The sequence below is a fragment of the Electrophorus electricus genome, chromosome 10, assembly GCF_041902795.1.
Source record: "Electrophorus electricus isolate QZ-2024a chromosome 10, ASM4190279v1, whole genome shotgun sequence".
NCBI classification, from domain to species: Eukaryota; Metazoa; Chordata; class Actinopteri; order Gymnotiformes; family Gymnotidae; genus Electrophorus; species Electrophorus electricus.
Genome location: NC_137506.1, coordinates 15,183,793 through 15,203,269, shown reverse-complemented (window position 1 = coordinate 15,203,269; position 19,477 = coordinate 15,183,793). Strand labels below are relative to the sequence as shown.

At 43.0% G+C, this 19,477-nt stretch overlaps 2 protein-coding genes across 4 annotated transcripts; one reads left to right on the top strand and one right to left on the bottom strand.

Moving 5' to 3' along the window:
• The first annotated feature begins 346 nt into the window (after window positions 1-346).
• Window positions 347-13,677, top strand: kif28 (kinesin family member 28). 3 transcript variants are annotated; one of them, XM_081721865.1, is made up of 23 exons: window positions 347-402; window positions 648-839; window positions 985-1,188; window positions 1,416-1,451; window positions 1,590-1,817; window positions 2,053-2,207; window positions 2,492-2,603; window positions 2,742-2,809; window positions 3,029-3,171; window positions 3,363-3,484; window positions 3,760-3,850; window positions 4,047-4,107; window positions 7,784-7,907; window positions 8,131-8,293; window positions 8,431-8,534; window positions 8,704-8,760; window positions 10,039-10,325; window positions 10,705-10,839; window positions 11,377-11,543; window positions 11,757-11,851; window positions 12,090-12,258; window positions 12,477-12,625; window positions 12,842-13,677. In XM_081721865.1, exons 1-23 carry the CDS (start codon window positions 349-351, stop codon window positions 12,998-13,000), a joined length of 3,075 nt encoding a protein of 1,024 aa, XP_081577991.1. In that variant the 5' UTR covers window positions 347-348; the 3' UTR covers window positions 13,001-13,677. The 3 variants fall into 3 exon arrangements, with proteins under 3 accessions (XP_081577991.1, XP_026855715.3, XP_081577992.1); XM_026999914.3 differs by having other exon boundaries at window positions 8,653-8,760; XM_081721866.1 differs by lacking the exon at window positions 8,704-8,760.
• On the bottom strand, window positions 13,333-18,698 carry sccpdha.1 (saccharopine dehydrogenase a, tandem duplicate 1). The gene is made up of 12 exons (XM_081721867.1): window positions 18,425-18,698; window positions 17,325-17,437; window positions 16,798-16,878; window positions 16,452-16,581; window positions 16,099-16,148; window positions 15,880-16,010; window positions 15,506-15,623; window positions 15,156-15,275; window positions 14,968-15,024; window positions 14,593-14,704; window positions 14,379-14,460; window positions 13,333-14,242 (listed from the first exon to the last, which is right to left on the bottom strand). The coding sequence occupies exons 1-12, from the start codon at window positions 18,618-18,620 to the stop codon at window positions 14,143-14,145; spliced, it is 1,290 nt and encodes a 429-aa protein (XP_081577993.1). The 5' UTR covers window positions 18,621-18,698; the 3' UTR covers window positions 13,333-14,142.
• Between the last annotated feature and the right edge of the window lie 779 nt (window positions 18,699-19,477).

Genomic DNA, 19,477 nt, shown 5'->3' with positions numbered 1-19,477 from the left:
AGTAATGTTGCCCGGAGGTACAAATAATACAGAATCTATCGTGCTAAGAAAGGAGTGCATCAAAACTGAGCGGTTCTGTATATGTGGTATAACGCTCAAGCTGAGCTCATTGCTATATGTAGCCCAAATACTAATTTGCAGCACTGCTTTTGGGCATTGCAAATACGAGTTTTATACACCTAGGCTTTGTGGAAGTGATCTGGAGCCATGATGGTGTATATTATTTATTCATACTTCAAAGAGCTGAGGGAAAGTTAGAAGCTCGCCTGGTTCATGTTACGGTGTGTCCGTGGGTCCCTCGCTGGGTTCGGCTCGTACTGCACAAACACGGAGCGAAATCGAGGTGACATGGCCACTAAAGACTGCGTGAAAGTGGCGGTGCGTGTCCGCCCATTTAATAAGGTCAGTACGCACCACAGTCACTGCATTTAACATTCCTATTCTAAGGCTTTCTAATAGTCTTGTCGATTATAAGTCTAAAGTGCTTTTTCCTGTATGTTGTGTGTTTTTCATATGAACTTGCACATAGACCGCTTACACACTGAGTGAGCCTTTAAAAGCAGCGACAGCGCAGTTCACCCTTTGCTTTGCAAAATTGCCGTGCTGCGTGTTGGTCGTGAGTCACTCCTCTGTTCTAAACCGTCTAGAGGGAGAAGGAAGCGGGAGGAAGATGCATCATCTCCATAAGCGCCAACAACCTCGCCATTCAGGATCCTCGCAACCAGCAGAGTTGGCGCACCTTCACGTTTGACTTTGCCTACTGGTCTCACAGTGGTTTCGTCAGGAACACAGACGGCCTGTTCTTGCCCGAGGAGACGGGCGGGCGCTACGCAGATCAGGTATCGCGCCACATCGTAGTGGCGATAAAACATCACATTTACATATTCTTTTCATTTATTGGGCAGTAAATATGCTGTGCCTTTTTTTTTCTCCCCTTGATGATTCAATAATGTACTTCACCCAGTGTCTTGTGATGACACACAGGCAAGTATATTTGAGGGTCTTGGCCAAGGCCTCCTGGAAAACGCCGTGCAGGGCTACAACGCCACTCTGCTGGCCTATGGGCAGACCGGCTCTGGGAAGAGCTACTCCATGGTGGGAAATGGGCCCAACAAGGGTTTGGTACCGACCTTCTGTCACAGGCTGTTCCAGTTCATCAAGAGTCACCAGGACAGCCGACAGTGCCAGGTCTCTTATTCAACCCACGTTTAAATGATGATCATTCACTCAATTATGATATTCTACGTGTGTCTAATTTGTTTCAGTAAGCCTCTGGTTTGTTTGGGTTTTTTTTGGTGGCGGGCAGGGGGTGTTGTGGTTTACTGAACAGTGGTAGAAAAAAAACAACAACTTTGTGCATTTTTCTAACTGTAATTGTTTTTAATATACCTCGATGAAATCTTTCCCTTTTTCAGGTCTTCTTTAGTATGCTAGAAATCTACAATGAACAGGTAAGGCAAACTGTGTTTTATAAGTCTTCTTATTCGTTTACACTAAAAGTGAGAAGAGGTGGCAAACAGCACTCTGTGGGCGTGCGTGGTGGTAAATAATTTGCAGTGATCCGCTTCAGCGCGACCTGCTCTGCTCAGGTTATCGACTTGCTTTCCAAGACGAGTCGTTCTCCTGGCGGCCTGCGCGTGCGGGAGGAGCAGCACAGGGGCTTCTACGTGGAGGGGCTTAGAAAGGTCCCGTGCGAGAGCGCTGTGCAGGTGGAACGGCTGATGGAGCAGGGCACGCGCACGCGCACTACCGCGGCCACGCGCATGAACACCAACAGCAGCCGCTCGCACATGCTCATAATCGTGCAGCTCAAACAGGTGCTGGTGCTCGGACAGCTTTTAGCTGCCTGTGGCAGCAAGATGTCAGAGTTTCTCTTAATTTGCGAGAGGTTTATGAGGATTAGTACAATTTATTTGAATAGAAATAAACAGCAAGATAATTTTTGAGTGCTCCGTTAAGTGTTGCTAGTAAATGTTACCACGTCTCATACTGAGCGTTACTATAACTAGTATTAGATGTAAATTGTAGTTTTCCTGTCCTCTGTGACCACAGATCTTCTCTAAGGAATGCATCACAAAGCAGTCCAATATTAACCTCGTAGACCTGGCAGGCAGTGAGAGGCAGAGGTCATCGGGGTCAGAGGTCGACCGACTGAAAGAAGGCACAGCCATTAATCTCAGTTTAACCACTCTGGGCAATGTTATCAGGTCTGCATAAACACCTGGAGCATATTAACATTTTCCTGTTTAATCCAAGAAAGCCTATGGATCAGTTTTTTTCAAAATCTCCAGATGGATTTTGTCATCTGAGGAGCTTCTTGTGGTTCTGTTTGCTCATTCATTTCTTTTATACTCTTTTTAAAGTGAACTAACATCAAAATGCCCATGTATAATCTAATAAAGATGACAAAATACATTATGGAAACTTCTGAAACCCTCTCTGGTCTGTAATGACAGTTCTGAGTGTTTATGCTGCTTTTGATTTCCTACAGTGCTTTGGCAGACGTGTCTTTGGGGAAGAAAGCGGTACATATTCCCTACAGAGACTCGATCCTGACCAAACTCCTGCAGTCTGCACTGGGCGGAAACAGTCGTACTGTCATGGTGACATTGCTTTGTCTTTTCTGGTTCTTTATCAACTGTGCTAAACCAGTGTTAGAGTAAGAGCTAATGGGAAGTCAGACTATGATGAGCCAAACGTGTTGCTCTTGGCCTTGTGTTCCACTTATCCCTTGTGTTCAGATTGCAACAGTGAGTCCAGCAGATATTTGTTATGAAGAGTCCATCTCCACCCTACGCTATGCAGAGCGGTATGTCCTTCTAACATCTGCTTTTCCTGTTCATTCTATGTTGGGCATGAGAATTTATCCAAAGCATGAACACTTTAATGCAGTCTGGTGTGCTGTAATGTTGGCGTGGTGTGATGATACTGTGTTGTAATGTTGGCGTGCTGTAATGTTCTTTGGTGTGCTGTAAAGGTGGTGTTTTGTAATGTTCTATGGTGTGTTGTAATGTTGTTCTGTTGGCAGCGCCAAGCGCATCCAGAACAAGGCTGTGGTGAACGAGGGCCCCACAGAGCGCCTGGTTAAAGAGCTCAAGGCAGAAAATGCTAGGCTGCTCCTGAGACTGAGCAGACTGGACCAGGAGGGCCGGCAAACAGACCAAGAGACAAGTACTCACCACTGCACATACCTTTTGGAGAGGAAAAAAGGATTTTGCAATTTTAAGTTTTCACATTGCTGAGACTTTGTGCAAATTATCAGATAGACTTTCTTGGTTATTAGTCAAGGTTTTACATTTTTACATCTAAAGTTCTACCCATTTAAAGTTCTGTCTAAAGTTCTATCTATATATTATGTGCAGAGGAACTGCGACGTTTGCTGACTCACAATGAGCTGCAGATCAGAGCAATTCAGACACTGTGGGAGCAGCACTTACAGGAGGCTCTTAAAGACTGGGAGACTCAGTACACTAACATTACACAGGTAGTGCACAATAAACCAATATTACATACTCACTGGAAACACCTGTGATGGAATTTTATATAAAATTCACCTTGTAATGCATGATTGTGATCTGTGGGTCTGTAGATTGTCTGTCTGCTTATGCTGACATTAACTTGTACTAATTATTAATAAAAACACACTGTGACTGTCACGAGCTGGGAACACATGTCCTGATGATAAAATTGCACGCTCTGTTGTGCTCCATTATCTCTCTTTTGCTGTCTCTCTCTTTTTGTCTGCCATTGTGCTGGTAGGAGAGGAGGATGGTGCAGATGTACCCGTACATGCTGAACGTTAACGAAGACGCTCAGCTCTCTGGGGTCATCAAACTTTTCATTCAGGAGGGTCAGTGGTTTTGCTCGGCTCTCACAATAACTCAGCATTTTTGCGTCTTTAATCTGTATGTAATAATTGTTTGATTACTGATGATGATTTGTTTTCCTGAGTATGTACAACACTTCGTTCAACCACTGTTGTTTTAAATGTGCTTTAGAAATAAAATAATGGGTATACTAACTTACCCATTTTTCTTAAATTTAAGGTAACTGGGATGTTGGTCTGGAAGACAGTTCACCCAAATCCATACCACTCAGGGGATTGGGGTATGGTTTGCCCATTTAAGTAACTGACATTGCTTAATACATACACTGAGGTGCACAAGTCATGGGATAGCAGTATGTAAATAATGAAGTATTTTATGAAGTGGCATTACCTTAGGGTTGAGAAGGTACGACTTGGGAATGCCCACACCTGTATAAATTGTGAGGTGTTATTTTGTGAGTGAGATTGAATCCACACCTATATCAAGTGTGAGATTTTGTTTTGTGATTGAGAATGGTCACTGGCCTGCATGCTCATGGCAAGGCGGCGTAAATTATCGGATTTCAAACAAGACAAGCTAGTGGGTGCCAGACGGATGGCACATTCCATTGTTTCAGAAATTGTGTGGGCATTTAACATTCCTCAATCCATAGTGTCACTTGTGTACAAGGAATACATCATAGAAGGCATTACCACTCACAGAAGACCATCTATGGGTGCAATGACCATCTATGGGTGCTTACTGATCATGATTGGCAGCATCTGGCTAAAATTGTCCCTGCAAAGAGACAAGTGGCAGATATTACATACACATTCAATGCAGGAGGCTCCACATGCATATACCATAGGTCAGTGCAATGTTGTTTAGCTTCCATGGGATATGGGAGCAGACTAATCAAAATTAATTTATATAGAGCATTTTACAACGGATGTTGTCACAAAGCAGCTTTACAAATGTCCAAGTCCAAGCTCCCAGTGAGCAAGCCAAGGGCTAGAGTGGCAAGGAAAAGCTCCCTAGAGCATGAGGAAGAAACTTTGAGAGGAACCAAGACTCAACAGGGGGGCTCATCCTCCTCTGGCCGACAACAATCACAATAGTAACAATTTTAAGAGAAAAATAAATAATAATAAAATGAAAAAATAAGCAATTAATGTCTAGTCTGGTTTTCTAGAGGTCCTAGTCTAGTCCCAATGGTGTGTATTTGTCTGAAACCCATCCTGCAAGAGAACATTCATCAAGGGCAATGGAAAAATAGTTGGCTGGGGTGGAGGTGTGGTGGGCTACAACAGGGGGCATCAGGGGGTGGTGGGAGTAGCCATGGCAGCTGATATGGGTTGAGGCTGCGTAACATCATGACATCAGGGGTAGGTGTACCTCAGCAGAAAGAGAACAGATTATTAGGCATGTCCAGTTACGAGGGTGTGTAACTATAATGTGCAAAGATGGACTCAGACAGATCTAGCTAAAGGATAGAGCCAGAAGGAACCACAGGTATGAGGGCACCCTGGAACATCAGCACTCCGCCGCTCTCAGTCAACAAACTTGAGTGACAAAAGAGAGGTGAAGAGACTGCATCATAACATCCCGGTTTACCATAACTCCAATGTCTATGGACCCCCAGATCTACACCTTTACCTAAGATTGGATGTAGTAAATAATATGCTTGACTGTACAGAGGTTTTCAGCCTAGCCTTAAATATTGAGTCTCTGTCTCAGTCTAGAATATTTATAGGAAGGTTATTCCATAGTGTGGGCGCTTTACAGGAAAAAGCTCTGCCCCCTGCGGTAGATTTTCTTATTCTTGGTACTAATAAAGAGCCTGCACCTTTTGAGCTAAGCAGGCGTGGTGGATCATAATGCACTAGGAGTTCTATAAAGTATTGTGGGCCAAGACCATTCAGTGCTTTTTAAGTCATTAGAAGTATTTTATAATCAATGCGAAATTTTACTGGGAGCCAATGTAAAGTAGCTAGGATAGGAGTGATGTGATGTGATCAATGGTTAATGCCTCGTGTCATAAATAACTGCAGTACCGCCTCCATGGCCAGTTAAGACGAGGGTGGTGTAGCCAGAAGAACTTGCTTCGTTTAAAGCTGTGTACTTGAGTGCTTTAGATGTTAGATGTTTTTCTTTGTTTTCTGTATTTCTACTTAGCTCTGGGAACAGACAAAGTGTCAATATAATGAACCTCGGGTGCCGTCACGTAGCTACCAGGTGATGGTTGGTTTAGCCTCTTTGTCTGCAGCCTGGCCCCTGTTCTGGTAGGATGGATACCATCCTGCCCTAAAAGGCCAGGCTTGCCCTCAGCTGTGGTCTAATTATGTATAAATCCCACATTATTTTGTGAGCACCACGTGGACATCCAGCAGTTCCACGCAGATAACTGGCTGTGCGTTATATCACCCTGCTGCATTGTGACGGGACCAGAGCATACTACAGCATCAGACATTGCGTTCACTTATTTATACACCTTTTCAGTATTATTTTTTACTAATCTCTTAGCTCCTATGTGAATAACTTATCTTAGAGAATCTATGCTTGCTTAAGACTTTAAGACCCTAAGACCCCGGGTATACAGCTAACTACAGCAGCTGGTGTCCCTAAAGGCCTAGCTAATTCCACGTGTTGAAAAATAGAGTGCTCTACAACCAGAGCTCTTTCAACAGGCTTCTCAGTGGGTGCCTATATGAGTGGTGCAAACTTTTTGGACACACGAATTAGGGATGTGTAGTTCTCCCATGGGCAAGCCGAAGCTTGGCTATTTCACCGTAACGTCACCCATTTCCCCGCTGCGAGGGCTGTTTTGGCAGAGTTCAGGGCTTGCTAACTTCCCATAAGGCATGCAGAGCTTGTACTTCTGGTTCCTCAATAGGTATAACACACTCTAAGGTCGGGATGTGCACTTCTAATGATAAAATCTTCTCCATCAGACTAGCAATTAATCTACATTTCTCACAAATAAAACTATTGCTAACGGCGGATGAAGAATAGCTAAAAATGTTGCAGTCAGTGCATTGAAGGAGAATGGAAGCGGCCATGATCAAAAAGCAAAATGTTACTTACATTTTTAGTAGTTTTTTGGATGTAGTTTTGTTGTAGTTTTCAATGTCTGGTTGAAGTTGCCAGTTTACAGTTAGAATGTTCTTAAGTCCAAGGAAAAAACTGATAAACAGCTAGAGAGCAGTAAGGGCTAGTATGCTGAAAACAGGAAGCAGCATCACTTCCAAAAACCTCCAAAAGCATTACTTCCAAAAACAGGAAAGATATCCTCTAATATCCACCAGAGTGCCTCTGTCAACACCACAGACAGCACCTCAGCTAGGCTTGTGATGTTGCTGGACCCTAGAGGAGTGGCAACATGTTGTGTTCCCAGGGCATGGGTTGGGTTGAAAAGTGCCCACTACGTTTCACTGCTTGGTGACCATTTGCAGCCCTTCAAAGACTTCATGTACCCCAACAACAATTGGATATTCCAGCAGGATAATGCCCTTTGCCATTGGGCCCAGGTTGTCCAGAAATGGTTCGAGAAGCATCCTGGAGCGTTCCAATAAATAGTGTGGCCTGTACATTCACCTGACAGGAGCCTAATATGTGATTGATATGAAGTTATGGGATGTGGTTCAGAGTTCCTTTCGTACCCAAGATTGTGAATCTCCAAATACCATGGAGCTATGGGTGGCTGTCCAGACAGCCATGGCTCAACATCCCTTCAGATGTCAACTTTCCACTTGTGGAATTGATGCCACGTTGAGCTGATGTGCTATATCAGGCTACAGTGGGGCCTACACAATACTAGTTCCTGTCCCGTGACTTTTGGCACATCAGTGTATTTAGGAATATTCTCCACTTTATATGGTACTTATACTGGAGCTAGAAGTTACAGAGATTTCTTAAATGTGTGAATTTGTTGTCAGTTTAGTTAGTATAAGCTGTGTTTGTGTGTTGTTTCTCTACAGTATTCAGAAGAGACATGCCATATTTTCCAATCAGCAGCACAGAGTGACAGTTACTCCAGTGTCCGGGTCAAAGGTCACTGTCAACGGCATACCCATAACTCAGAAAACAGAACTGCAGCATCTGGTGTGTCCCAAATGTCAGCCCATTTTCCCTTCTGGCTTTTCCAGTTAAACATTTCAAATGAGTTCTTACTGGCTTTTTAATTTTTAAATTCCATCATTTAGACTAGGGTTCTGTAAGATGTCATATAGGCATTACGTGATATCTGAGATGGTGGCCATCGTCACCTGGTTTTAGATTAGTTGAATTGGTAGGACAGTTGTGGCTTTGTTCACTGTCTGGGAAGGACCGGCTCATCCTGGGCTCCAACAACACCTACCTGTTTATCGGCTTCCCCACGGACCGGGCCACAGATGACTGGAGTCGCTTCGACTATGACTACTTCCAGTCTGAATTGGCAGCTGCTGAAGGCATCCATCTTCACTCATTGTGTGCTAAGCAGGACCAAAGTATGTGTGTGTGTGCAAGTGTATTTGTTTATGAAGCGTAAAATGTACTAATGGAAATGTGACATATATTGAGGGAAATATGAGTATTCCCTCACTCCAGGATTGCCTAGATTAAAGGTGTGATTGTGTTATTGTAGGACCTGTCCAGTCCAACCCCAGTCTTCTGGCGGCCTTCTATGATTACATCAGGCTGATGCCCATGGTAGCCGAGGCGAACCAAATGAGTCAGGAACTCAACAAGGTGACTGGCTTTAAAGCAATTTTCCCATTCCCAGTACCCATTGGGTATTTCACTCAGTCAGCATTGTGAAATTCTGCAGTTTTTGTTGCTCTGGTATTATTTGAGTCTTCGATTTTAGGGGGTGGAATTTAATCTGGAAATTAAGAACCTCGCGATGTCTGATTCGAAGGGGCATGACCTGGAGAAGGAGATTGCGGTCAGGGTGACGTGTGTGGAGAGGAAACAGGTGATCCAAGCATTCAGTTTATTTGTTGTAATGTAACCAACTTGGCCAAAGCAGCATGCAAGCACTGAAACACCTAAATTAATCATGAATTATGTGGTTGAGTGAGAGCTCTGTTAAAGAAATAAACATGTACATCAAGGGCTTATTTTGAAGGGAAAAAATAAAGAAATATTTATTCTGGATATTTTATTTAAAACAGAATATGAATGAGTTATAAAACCAAGAGTGTAGTGCCACTCCACTGTTGTGCTCACTTCATTGGCTTCCAGTAGTTGCGCACATCAGATTTAAAACCTTGATGCTTGCCTACAAAGCCAAGAAATGGACCACAACCTACAAACATGATGTCAATGGTCAAAGCTCAATCCATACCTCAAGTACTTAGAACCTCAAGTACAGCTCGGCTGGAAATACTATGCTTCAAGTCTCATGGGAGACAAGCCTCAAGACTATTCTCTGCCCTTGCTGCTAGATGGTGGAACAACTTCTGTTTGCTGTCCGGACAACTTGGTCTCTTGCAGGTCTTCAAACGCAGACTGAAGACCCATCTCTTTGTGTAATATTTAAATGACCACTGATCCTGCTCCTTCGTTGACTAACTAAAACTTTAGTACTTATTGTAGGGTATTGTTTATTGCACTGATGTTGACTGATCCTAGGTTGACTAACTCTAGTACTTATTGTTAATTGCACTGATTGTTGCCTGAAATAGAGCTTATGTAGTTTGCACTTCTAGGCATCAGCACTGATCCCTGTATTTCAACAGTATTCTAGATCATTGATATCTTAGACTGTAACCTACTGTACTGACAAGGATGTATTCTATGAGTAAATGACAAAGCACTTTTGTAAGTTGCTCTGGATAAGAGCGCCTGCTAAATGCTGTAAATGTCATGTAAATGTAAGAGTGTAGTGCTACTCTCCATTAACCAAGAGTATAGTGCCCCTATGAAGCAAACTGCAAAGTAAAAAGTCTGCCATGATTTTGTATCAGCCAGTGAATTACACTAATGTTATAGGCTTGTGCTAATTGGCAAATCCACATGGTTGAAACAAAGTCCTGGAGATAGATTTTACTTTCTGAACTGGATCAGTAACACCTCAGAACTGTTTGTTCACTGCCAGAGGCCTCCATCCTGTTTTTGAGATGAAAGGTAAAGAGTAGAAGTCAGTTTAAAGGAGATGAGAGTTAAGAGAAAGTGTTGTGTTGTCTAAGCATGTAGTGTTTTTCCCCCACAAACCTCTTTTTAACCATTCACACACAAATTCTGCTTGTAGGTATGGATGTGGTCCAAGGCCAAGTTCATCAACCGCAAGTTTCTAATGGAGGAGCTGTACCAGCAGCAAGCGGAGGTTGGCGAAGGGGCGGACATGCCTCCTCTGTCCAGAGAGAAAGACCCTTTCTGGGATCCGCTGGAGCCCCTGCACCTGGGTAGTGCCCACCTTTGGCTCCAATCCCTGCCTTTCCACATTCCTGTGGAGGAACAGGTAGAAGTGGTGGGGTCAGAGGGCACAGAGGAGGCCATGCTGCAGATACAGCTGGTGCCCTGCCACCCAACAGGATTGTGGGTAACATTACTCTTATCTCCCATAGTGTAGTGAGATAAGGAATGTGCCATTTATATTCACACATGTAAATGCATCAGGTTAAGAGAAAGATGTGAGCAATAATAATACGAACATAAAAAGCTGTTTTTCTCTCAAGAATGTTGGATTCTGTCAGTGTTGAACTATCATGCAGATCTTCTAGCTAAATACATATTATTGAGTTTCTATTAGTTATTAGATATTAGTGTCTGAAATGTTCAGTTATATTCTCCACAGCTCTGAGGCCTGCCCTTGGGGTTGATAATGAAGTAAAATGAAAGTGTGTCTCATGCTGAGTTTCATGCTATTTTGCTATTATGTGTTTGTGTGTTTGTGTGTATGTGTGTGTGCGTTCAGGCCACTGGGTGAGGATGATATCCTGATCGATCCCACTGAGCTTCTGGGCAAACGTCTGGACTTCCAGTTGGTTCTGGACCGGTGCTGTGGTCTGCGCTGGCTCAGAGAAGCCCGTAACCGCGGTGTGCAGATTGGGTCAGTACCTGTTGAAAAGTACCAGGGATATACATAGTGGGCTTGTGGCTGCTTGCTTAAACTTGAAATTCAAATTATAATAGGTGCCAGAGTACACATTACTAGCTTTGCCCAGTCCAACATTCTTCTGGAAACTGGGCTTACAGTTTGTTTGATCAGAACAAAGATTTCTGTATGTTGGAGTGGCAACAATGTTTCTCGGGCTGTGTCTAAACACTGCCAGGTATCTGGCAAATCTTTATATAAAGAATTTACAGTTCTTCCGGTTATCCCTGTAAGTGGCCAATAATGAACACACCCTTTCAAGAATACCAGCAAACAAGAATTTTTGGTGTCCTTCTGAGAGAGTGTCCACTAAGGATGCCTGCCATTGCAAAACTTGTATGCAACCACCACAAACAAATGATTGATCCCTTTAAAACCAATAAAAACTAACCAATTGTTCCCTGTACAATGAAAGCAAATGAGCTGATTGTTCCCTGTACAACCAATACAAGTGAACCAATTGTTGAGTGAGTTCTGAACGGCTGTTGGTAGGTTCCAGATGTTCGACTGCCCGCAGCCCCTGTACACGCCTGCCATGTGGCACAATGCGAACCCGCTGCTGCAGCACAGGGTGCAGTTCACAGCTTTGAACACATCCCCTGCACTGCTGAACTACCTGCAGAACAGCGCCCTCGTGCTACAGCTCTGGGGACTGCAGGGTGAGCACACATTTCCAAAGCATCAGTCCTCTGTCTTGGCTTTTGGATTGGATGGAAGTCTAGATATTTCTTTGTTTTTTTTTCAGGGATAAAAAAGATGATCTAGAGGTCAAATTTGATTAGGATGACTTGTGTGTAGGAAATACTGATGTGTAGTTTCTCTGAATTCTTTGCATTTTTAGGTGTTGTTTTAATTTTTAACTTTGTGTGTAGAGGGATGCTCAGATATAGTGATCTGCTTGAATGGTGTGATGGTGACTCCAGAAGACAGTATCATCATAGATACAGCTGCCATTTCAGAAAACATGGTCAGTAGAACATGGAAGTTATTGTTAAATTTACATTGCACTGTTACTAGTTAAAACTACCCTTTGTCCTGTTTTTTGCAACATTCACTCCTTATTCAAGTGAATTATACGTCCTCAGAAAACTGTAAATGATGTAAAGTCTTGACTGTAAATGATTCAAATAAAAAGGTGCACAGGATCTGCACATGGGTGAACTCAGTCTTGTTTTTCATCATGCTGTCTCTGTGTTTGTGTTTAGGCAGTGGACAGTGCAGGCTCAGAGCTGAACCCATCTCTGCAAGCTCTCCAAGAGGACCTGGAGCAGCTGAAGAGCTCTAACGTGGCACTCAGGAAGGAGAACAGAGCTCTACGGGAGCAGCTGGGTGCGTCCGGCCTCAGTGGTGCACTCAGCCTGCTGTCTGCCCGCGGTACGCAGCTGTGAAAGTGTGAAGCTTCTACAGCTCACCCATCTGCACCTGCCAGCTGAGATTCCAGCACATTCTGAGAAATCGCTCATGTAGAGTCGCTTCTTGGCCTTTCCATCCTAATGAACTACAGTTATATGGCTGGATTGTGCCTGCCTCTGGAGAAGTGGTGTAACACTGAGGCACTGTGTGAACACTTCTCTATTATGTCCTGGTTGCAGGTGTGGATAGTGGGCGTGGCTGTCGGGAGAGGAGGAGCAGTCTCCGGACCAGCTGCGATGCCCAGTTGGCTCGGGCACTGAAGGTCTTCTACCACAGTATGACGTCTGTCAGGGGTCAACTGCTGAGGCTACAAAGGCACAGACCCAGTGTAAGTAGACAGGATGTTACCCTCTACCATTACAACATTCAGGCCTCATCAAACCTATCATCTTTTTTCAAAAACCATGCTTCAAAGTCTTGTAGAGCAGGGAAATGGTTCGTTAGAAATTGACCTGAGAACTGTAACACGTCTTATTAAGGTATCCCTTCGGAGGCAGGCAGTGTCTTTTGTTAACGTTTACGTTTTGTGTCGGGGGTGTTCCAGGAGGACGCAGACCTGCTTGGTCTGCGGCTGTTTGTCGACGAACATGCTCATCTGCTTAAGGATTTTGGGGAACAGCTGGAGCAGTGTGTGAGTGTGCTGAAACAGGAAGTGGCAACCATCGTGCGCAGGAAAAGAGACAAGTCTGGAGGCTGGTCCTGATCTAGGATTGTTCTCCTTGTGTCTGGTCCCAGTTTGGAGACTTTTCCCCTACAGGTTCCATTAAGGTTTACATGACACCCAGACATCCGTTAAGTTGCTTTGAGATGCTGCTACATAAATCACTAAATAAATAAATCTGACTTGACTTGCTGCTTGAGCGAAGGCACTTAACTAGAACTTTTTTCTTTTTTTTTAAGCCTAGCTCAGTAGAGATGCTAAGATCTATCTATTTAGACTTACCTCCTAAACTAGCTTCCACTTCTTTGTATCCTTAGTTCATTGTGTCACGAATATTGAAATGGGGGGGAAAAATGGATTTTCACAAAGTGCACTTCCAGTAGATGTGGCTATGTTTTATTCAGATCTGAAACAAACAGCAGCAGCAGGCAGATGGAGCAGGAAAGCTTATAGGCACAGTACACACAGCCTTGTGGATCCTTGTCCTTCGAGGGCAGAGGTCATCACCATAGCATGCACTGAGCTGATCCTTGGAATTCCTCTACCTTCATGACTGTACAAGTTAGTTATTACATCTATAACAGTGATTCTGAAACCTAGATCTCTTCCTGTTTTTTGGTCACATCCTACCTAATAAATGCTTATCAAAAAAAGTCTTTATAAGACTTGGAACCTTGTTCTAGAAAGTGTGTTTTATTCACGTTTAATCAATCACTCTATTCTGTGGCTGTTAGCCCAAGTGTGTTACTTTTGCACTATCATCTCAAACCCCCCCCTGCAAAAAAAACCTAAAAAGCTGCAGAAGTCAAATGATGTAGAGTACAGGAGATAAACAGCTTGCAAATGCCATTCTACAGGTTAGACAAGCATCAACACTAAACTGCAAAACAGAAACCGTGGATTAAAGATCTGGATACACTGAAGAGCAACCTCTACTCATGTGAATTTGGCTTTGACAAGAATGTCTCAAATCTGGAAGGACATTCCGAGACAAACTTTCTTCATGTTTCCTATTATCAGGACAACCAGAAAGAAGTATTTAGAAAGGAATGAAGCATGTTGCTGTTTTTTTTCCGCATTTCTTTAGGGTATCCAGGTCTTTAGTGAGCTTTAACTAATTATTTTTCTCCCTACATCAGAGTAAATGGAGATGTGCTGGGACCAGGCCAGACCAAGTTCTGCTTCTAACTGACTTCGAGCACAGAGAACTGGATGCCATGATTGTTGAGGCGGTCGATGATGGTGGTGTTGGCGAAAGCAGCTCCAGGAGTGTAGACTCCGCCCCTGCAGAGTTTAAACAAATATTAAAGCCTCTGAAAAGTGTGGCAAATTTAATTCTGCAACAAAATCCCTTCCTCCCATTTCTCCCATCACTAACTGAGCAGGAGATACGACTGCACAGCGTTCTAATCTCACTCACTTTTTAGGCAGGGAATTGGGCTCATTCAGCATGGTAATGGCTGCCTGCACCATGGCTATCGGAGTGGCAACGTAACCAGGCTCTGTAGCATAGCAGCACACAAGAAAACAGCAATAAGTACCATCCTGTTAACATCTTAGAAAGCAGTGGGTGGGACACAAAGATGTGATCATTAAAGGTGAAAACACTGTTACACAGAGGTTCGTTACAGTACCTGGGCCCTGGACGAGAGTGCGGATCTTGGCATTTGGCTTGCCCTGCGATGGGTCCTGGCCCTCAGTGTAGCCCTCTCCAAAGAAGGCAAACCTGAAAGACGAGCCCTCCAGCTGCACAAGCACCACCAAATGTTAGTATTCCAACATGGCCGTCCGCTAGAGACGTGAGCTTTCTAACACTGCAGTCCATGGAAGAACATGTTGCTTGCGACTCAAGCGCTAAGAAAATGCAGCCCAAGTTGAAAGATTTTTTACAGTATCAAAGTATTTGATACTTAATAGTGTAGCTAAAAAGTGATCGGATGTGTAGTTGACAACAGTGAGTCATACCTATTCATTATACTGTTTTTCTAATTGATAATGGTGCATCATACCTGCTTTCTAGTTGGACCCTCCTTGGAGAAGAAGCCGAAAGAGAAGAACTCTGGAAACTACACACCAAAATAACATTGTTTTCACATTAAACTACAAGACAGAACTGCAAAGGTAAAACCATATGCATCAATGTATGACCATACCAATACGACCACACAGGTTGCTCAAGAATACAAAAGCGTCTTACCTTAATTAGAAGGTTTCTGCCAAAGCTGAACTTCACAAGGAACCAGAACATCATTCCAGCAAAGAGGAGTTTAATGACCGAGGTGATTCCTCCTATCCCAGCGTAAGCACCATACTGCACCTGATGACCGAAACACTGGCTTCACACTCGGGAGCATTTCCATTCACTCCAAAACAAGGCTTCTGCTTAGTTCATCTCAATATGCCAACATGACTAGGGGAAGCTAGCATCAGCCAGTCAGCACATCTTTTCATGTGTGTGTCCTCCCTTTGTTTTTTGTACATTATTAGCAGCATTAGCATATGAGCTGTTTTACTGGACATCATTAATGGGTGGTTGGTGTGACTAACTGGAGTCTTGTTGTGCTCTTCAGCCAGGAAACGCTGGGTCCTCTTAACCACAGAGGGATCTGCACCCATGAAGGGAACAGAGTATTGCTGGATCTCATCACTAAAGAACAGGGCGCTCCTACAGAAACACACAAAATTGTGGTTTTGCTTTTTAAATAGTGGTGTTCAGCCTGGATTGTACCTCAAGGGGTTCTGAGATATCTGAAGGGATCTTGAAGCTTTTTGATAGTAATTAATATAAAACACAAAGATTAACAATTTGTTGACCCATACAGGGCAGAAATACCCCTTAACTGTCTTTGCATTTCAGAGTTCTTCCCAAATGGGCACAAAAACACTATGAATAAGTAATTAATAAAACCTGCTAAGCACACCTTCTTTTAATTTTGGCTCCAACCACAGGTAGAGGCTTGTGATCAAACTTCTTCCTCAGGCTCCTCAGTTTTCCACTGTCTGCAAAGCCATAGATGGCCGACTGCCAGGTGCCATCGTGGATACAGCCGCCCTGTGGGCAAATCCAAACACACAGCAATTGAGCTGATTCATGGTACGGCCCGCTCTAGAAGAAAATCACAAGATCATTTTGCACCAACCTCAGGCCCTGTACTCGCTGTCAGAAAGCTCTCCACAGCCGTAAGAGTGCCTAGAAACATACACAAAAATAGAGTTTAAAACTATAGGTTGATGTATCATCATATCTTGAAAAGAATTAAATACATGAAGCAATGCGGACCCGCTCTTTTAAATAAAACCACATCACACTGTTAACATCCAGAAAACCTTTACCATAGAGTCTCACAATAAGGAATATGATTCCTTAATATTACCCAGAAAGAGACATAACCATGGAAATACAGACTAACAGCATGTTAGCATCTGCAAAACTAGGCCTGAGATCCTTTAAACTAGGCCTGAGACACACCTTTAAACTAGGCCTGAGACACACCTTTAAACTGGTCCCTGGTGTAGAGAACACCCAGGTCAGCAGGTATGGAGTCAAAACCACAGCTTCCTACAATGTATACCCCTTTGTCTGCTGCCTGGCTGTGGTAGTTTAGCTGCATGCCCTCCAGAAACTGTACAAACACACGAACACACAGCCGCCCCTTAGAGCGTCAACTCTGTACTCAATACTTTCAAAATGACGACACTGATATTACTGTAGAAAAATCAGAGTATTTAATGTTTTACTTAATTACAAATAAGCTTTTAATTTGAAATGATGCTAAATATGCACATTACATGGCAGACGATGACTGACTGGACCAAAGGAAGTTCGGGTGCTGAAATACCTGCGGTTCTCCACAAATGTCTATACAGTGGGCACCATTCTCCACACACGCCTTCACCACTGCCTCTCCATAGAATCTGTACTGGAATGACATGACATACCTCAGAGTAGGCAGCACATTGGGATCATTATAGTTTAGATAGGCAAGTGACTAGTTTCATACACATACTATGTGGAACCCCTTTCTAAATGTGTCACATGCACATTTATCTAACCACATGTTTTGGTTCACATTTCGCTCATGTTGGGATGCTGGTGTTTTTTGTACCAGGACCATGGCAGGACAGGCTGGATCAACGTACAAATGCCATGACCCGAGATGATGACAACGCAGACGGCGTGGTAATACATTATATACATCTCTGCCTGAGGCTGCAAAGCCTGGGGTGCAGAGCTGCTATTAGCGTTTGGTTAAGGATGCACTAATCACGTACAGGATTCTCCATTCATGAGAACACCCATATAATTTAACACAACCTCCAAAGTCATCCGAGGCCCACAATCAAATGCATTGTGTTAGCTACTTACTGGTCCCACACAGTTGAGAACAATTACACCCTGTTTACACATGGCCGCTAAAGAGTCTGGTTCTCCTACATCAGCCACGATGATATCCACCTCTGACTTCAACTCTGGCTTACCTGGAAACAGGCCACAATCAGTGTGTCACAAAATAAAGTACATTTTATTAAGCCTGCAGTCCTGAAAATAAAATGAACAAGATTAGGTAAGCATTTTTCCATTTCAATTCCCAGATTAAATGCAAGTAATAATACCACTGAATGTTACAGCAATACCAACAATGAAGCATATCCAATATGCTATTTCATGCATGCAAGAATATGCTGGTTAACAAGCCATAGTCCATCAGTGTCCTTTCAGCTCACCAAAGGGGCTTTAGATGACTAAAATAAGCCACAAGAACAACTGTTCCATCCATCATTATAGAACATCCACAACAAGCCAAGAAAAGAGATAAGCTTGAATGTGTCACTGGAATATTATTTTCCATCAGCTGTTCAGGATAACACAACAGCCCTTTAGAGATCACTGTGGCCAAAGACCAAGACATTGTTCGCTTCAATAAAACTTCATATATGGTAGATAAAATCAAGGGTAAGCATATTTTCTATGTAAATGCTAAGTACTGATCAAGTAGAACAGACTAGAGTCAAGGTCTGAGTGGTTCATACGACTGGGACAAAGTCAAGTCCCATCAATAATGATAAGTCACCACTGCTGTCCTGAAATGACCCCATAACTGTCTGTTAACGCAAGTTGTGACGGCTCCAATAATTCGACGAAGAGGAAACCATTCCAGTGCTAAACTGCGATAGTTATTGTTCTGTCCAAGGTTTATTTAGACGGGTTTACATGACAAAAAAAAGGCTGCTCAGTGAACAACTGTTTTTTAAAGACTTTTGAGCAAGATAGTTACTAGCTATGGTTGCATTTGTGAAAGCTGTGATGATTAGTTAGCTAGCTACTTAGCTAGCGTTAGGTAGGCCTCCCGGTAACTAACGACTCCCCTCACGTATTATCCAGGAAAAAAAAAATGTATATAAAGAATAAAATATATAACATATATTTTAGATTAGAGACAATGCCCACGGAGGAACGGGTCCTACCTAAAGCTTCAGACGCCTGCTCCAGAACTTTGTCCAGCTTGGCTCTGCTCCTCCCAGCCAAGGCCCATCTCACAGCTCCTCTCGGACCCTCGGCAGAGGTGCGGGCTACCTCCTCGACCACAAACTGTCCAGTAAAACCAGACGCCCCAAAGATAATTATATGATACGGTCTGGCTGCAGATGAAGTCAACGCCATGGCGGAGCACCGAGTAACAGCGCGATCAGAGGACACTGCTGTTAAGACGCGCGCGCCTGTTCCGCGTGCGCGCGGGCAGTGGGCGGGGTCACGAGAGTCAACTCTCCTAAGCTTTACGCGCACGTTCCTCCCCTTCAAAATAGCAGGAGAAAACTGCACGTACAGCAGTAACGAGTTACTAAAACAATGTTAACATATAATGAATTCTAAAAAGTGTCATAATAATAGTTTTGGTCATTAGATAAGGTAATTAGGTAAAAACAGTACAAAAGCTGTACAGTGATCTTTTTACTGGGAGGGCATCTGGGTTAGTAAAAACTAAACAAACAAAAAACACAAATAAATGAAGATTATTAAGAGCATAGAGGGAACTAATGCTATTCATACACTAGAAGCTTTTGAAAGGTATATGCCTATCATTATGATATTATAATACCACATATGATAATACATATAAGTGAATATTTCATTGTAAAAATAAGCTAGTATTTATGAAGCTATATTTATGAAATTGGATAAGGTGGTCTTTAAATAAACATTTTAGTGACTAAAACTTTGAAAAATAGGTTTTGCACATTTCTAGAAATAAAATGTAATAGTAGTACTTATTTTACAGTTAAATAACTGCACACTCATAAAAAACAGAAACCTAAAGGTAGAAGAAGTTAGCAAAAGAAAAGTACAAGGTTAGGCCAACCATTTGTAAAGTTCAGTATCACAATAACAAAAGCAACCACAACAACAATAGCAATCATCCAAAAGCAAATAATCGTAAATGATAAACAATCAAAATCAGCAACAACCCACAGCATTCTAGCTCCATTCATTTTTATTTGCGAGCTGTACAAAAGTATTGT

Excerpts from the sequence above, each read along its gene's own strand:
- sccpdha.1 (XM_081721867.1), bottom strand. The coding sequence starts at position 18,620 with ATGGCGTTGACTTCATCTGCAGCCAGACCGTATCATATAATTATCTTT. Across the intron at positions 17,438-18,424 it reads GCAGGCGTCTGAAGCTTTAG|GTAAGCCAGAGTTGAAGTCA; the intron begins GTAGGACCCGTT and ends GCCTGTTTCCAG. Across the intron at positions 14,705-14,967 it reads AGGGTCCAACTAGAAAGCAG|CTGGAGGGCTCGTCTTTCAG; the intron begins GTATGATGCACC and ends GTGCTTGTGCAG.
- kif28 (XM_026999914.3), top strand. The coding sequence starts at position 349 with ATGGCCACTAAAGACTGCGTGAAAGTGGCGGTGCGTGTCCGCCCATTT. Across the intron at positions 840-984 it reads GCGGGCGCTACGCAGATCAG|GCAAGTATATTTGAGGGTCT; the intron begins GTATCGCGCCAC and ends GATGACACACAG. Across the intron at positions 12,626-12,841 it reads TACAAAGGCACAGACCCAGT|GAGGACGCAGACCTGCTTGG; the intron begins GTAAGTAGACAG and ends GGGGTGTTCCAG.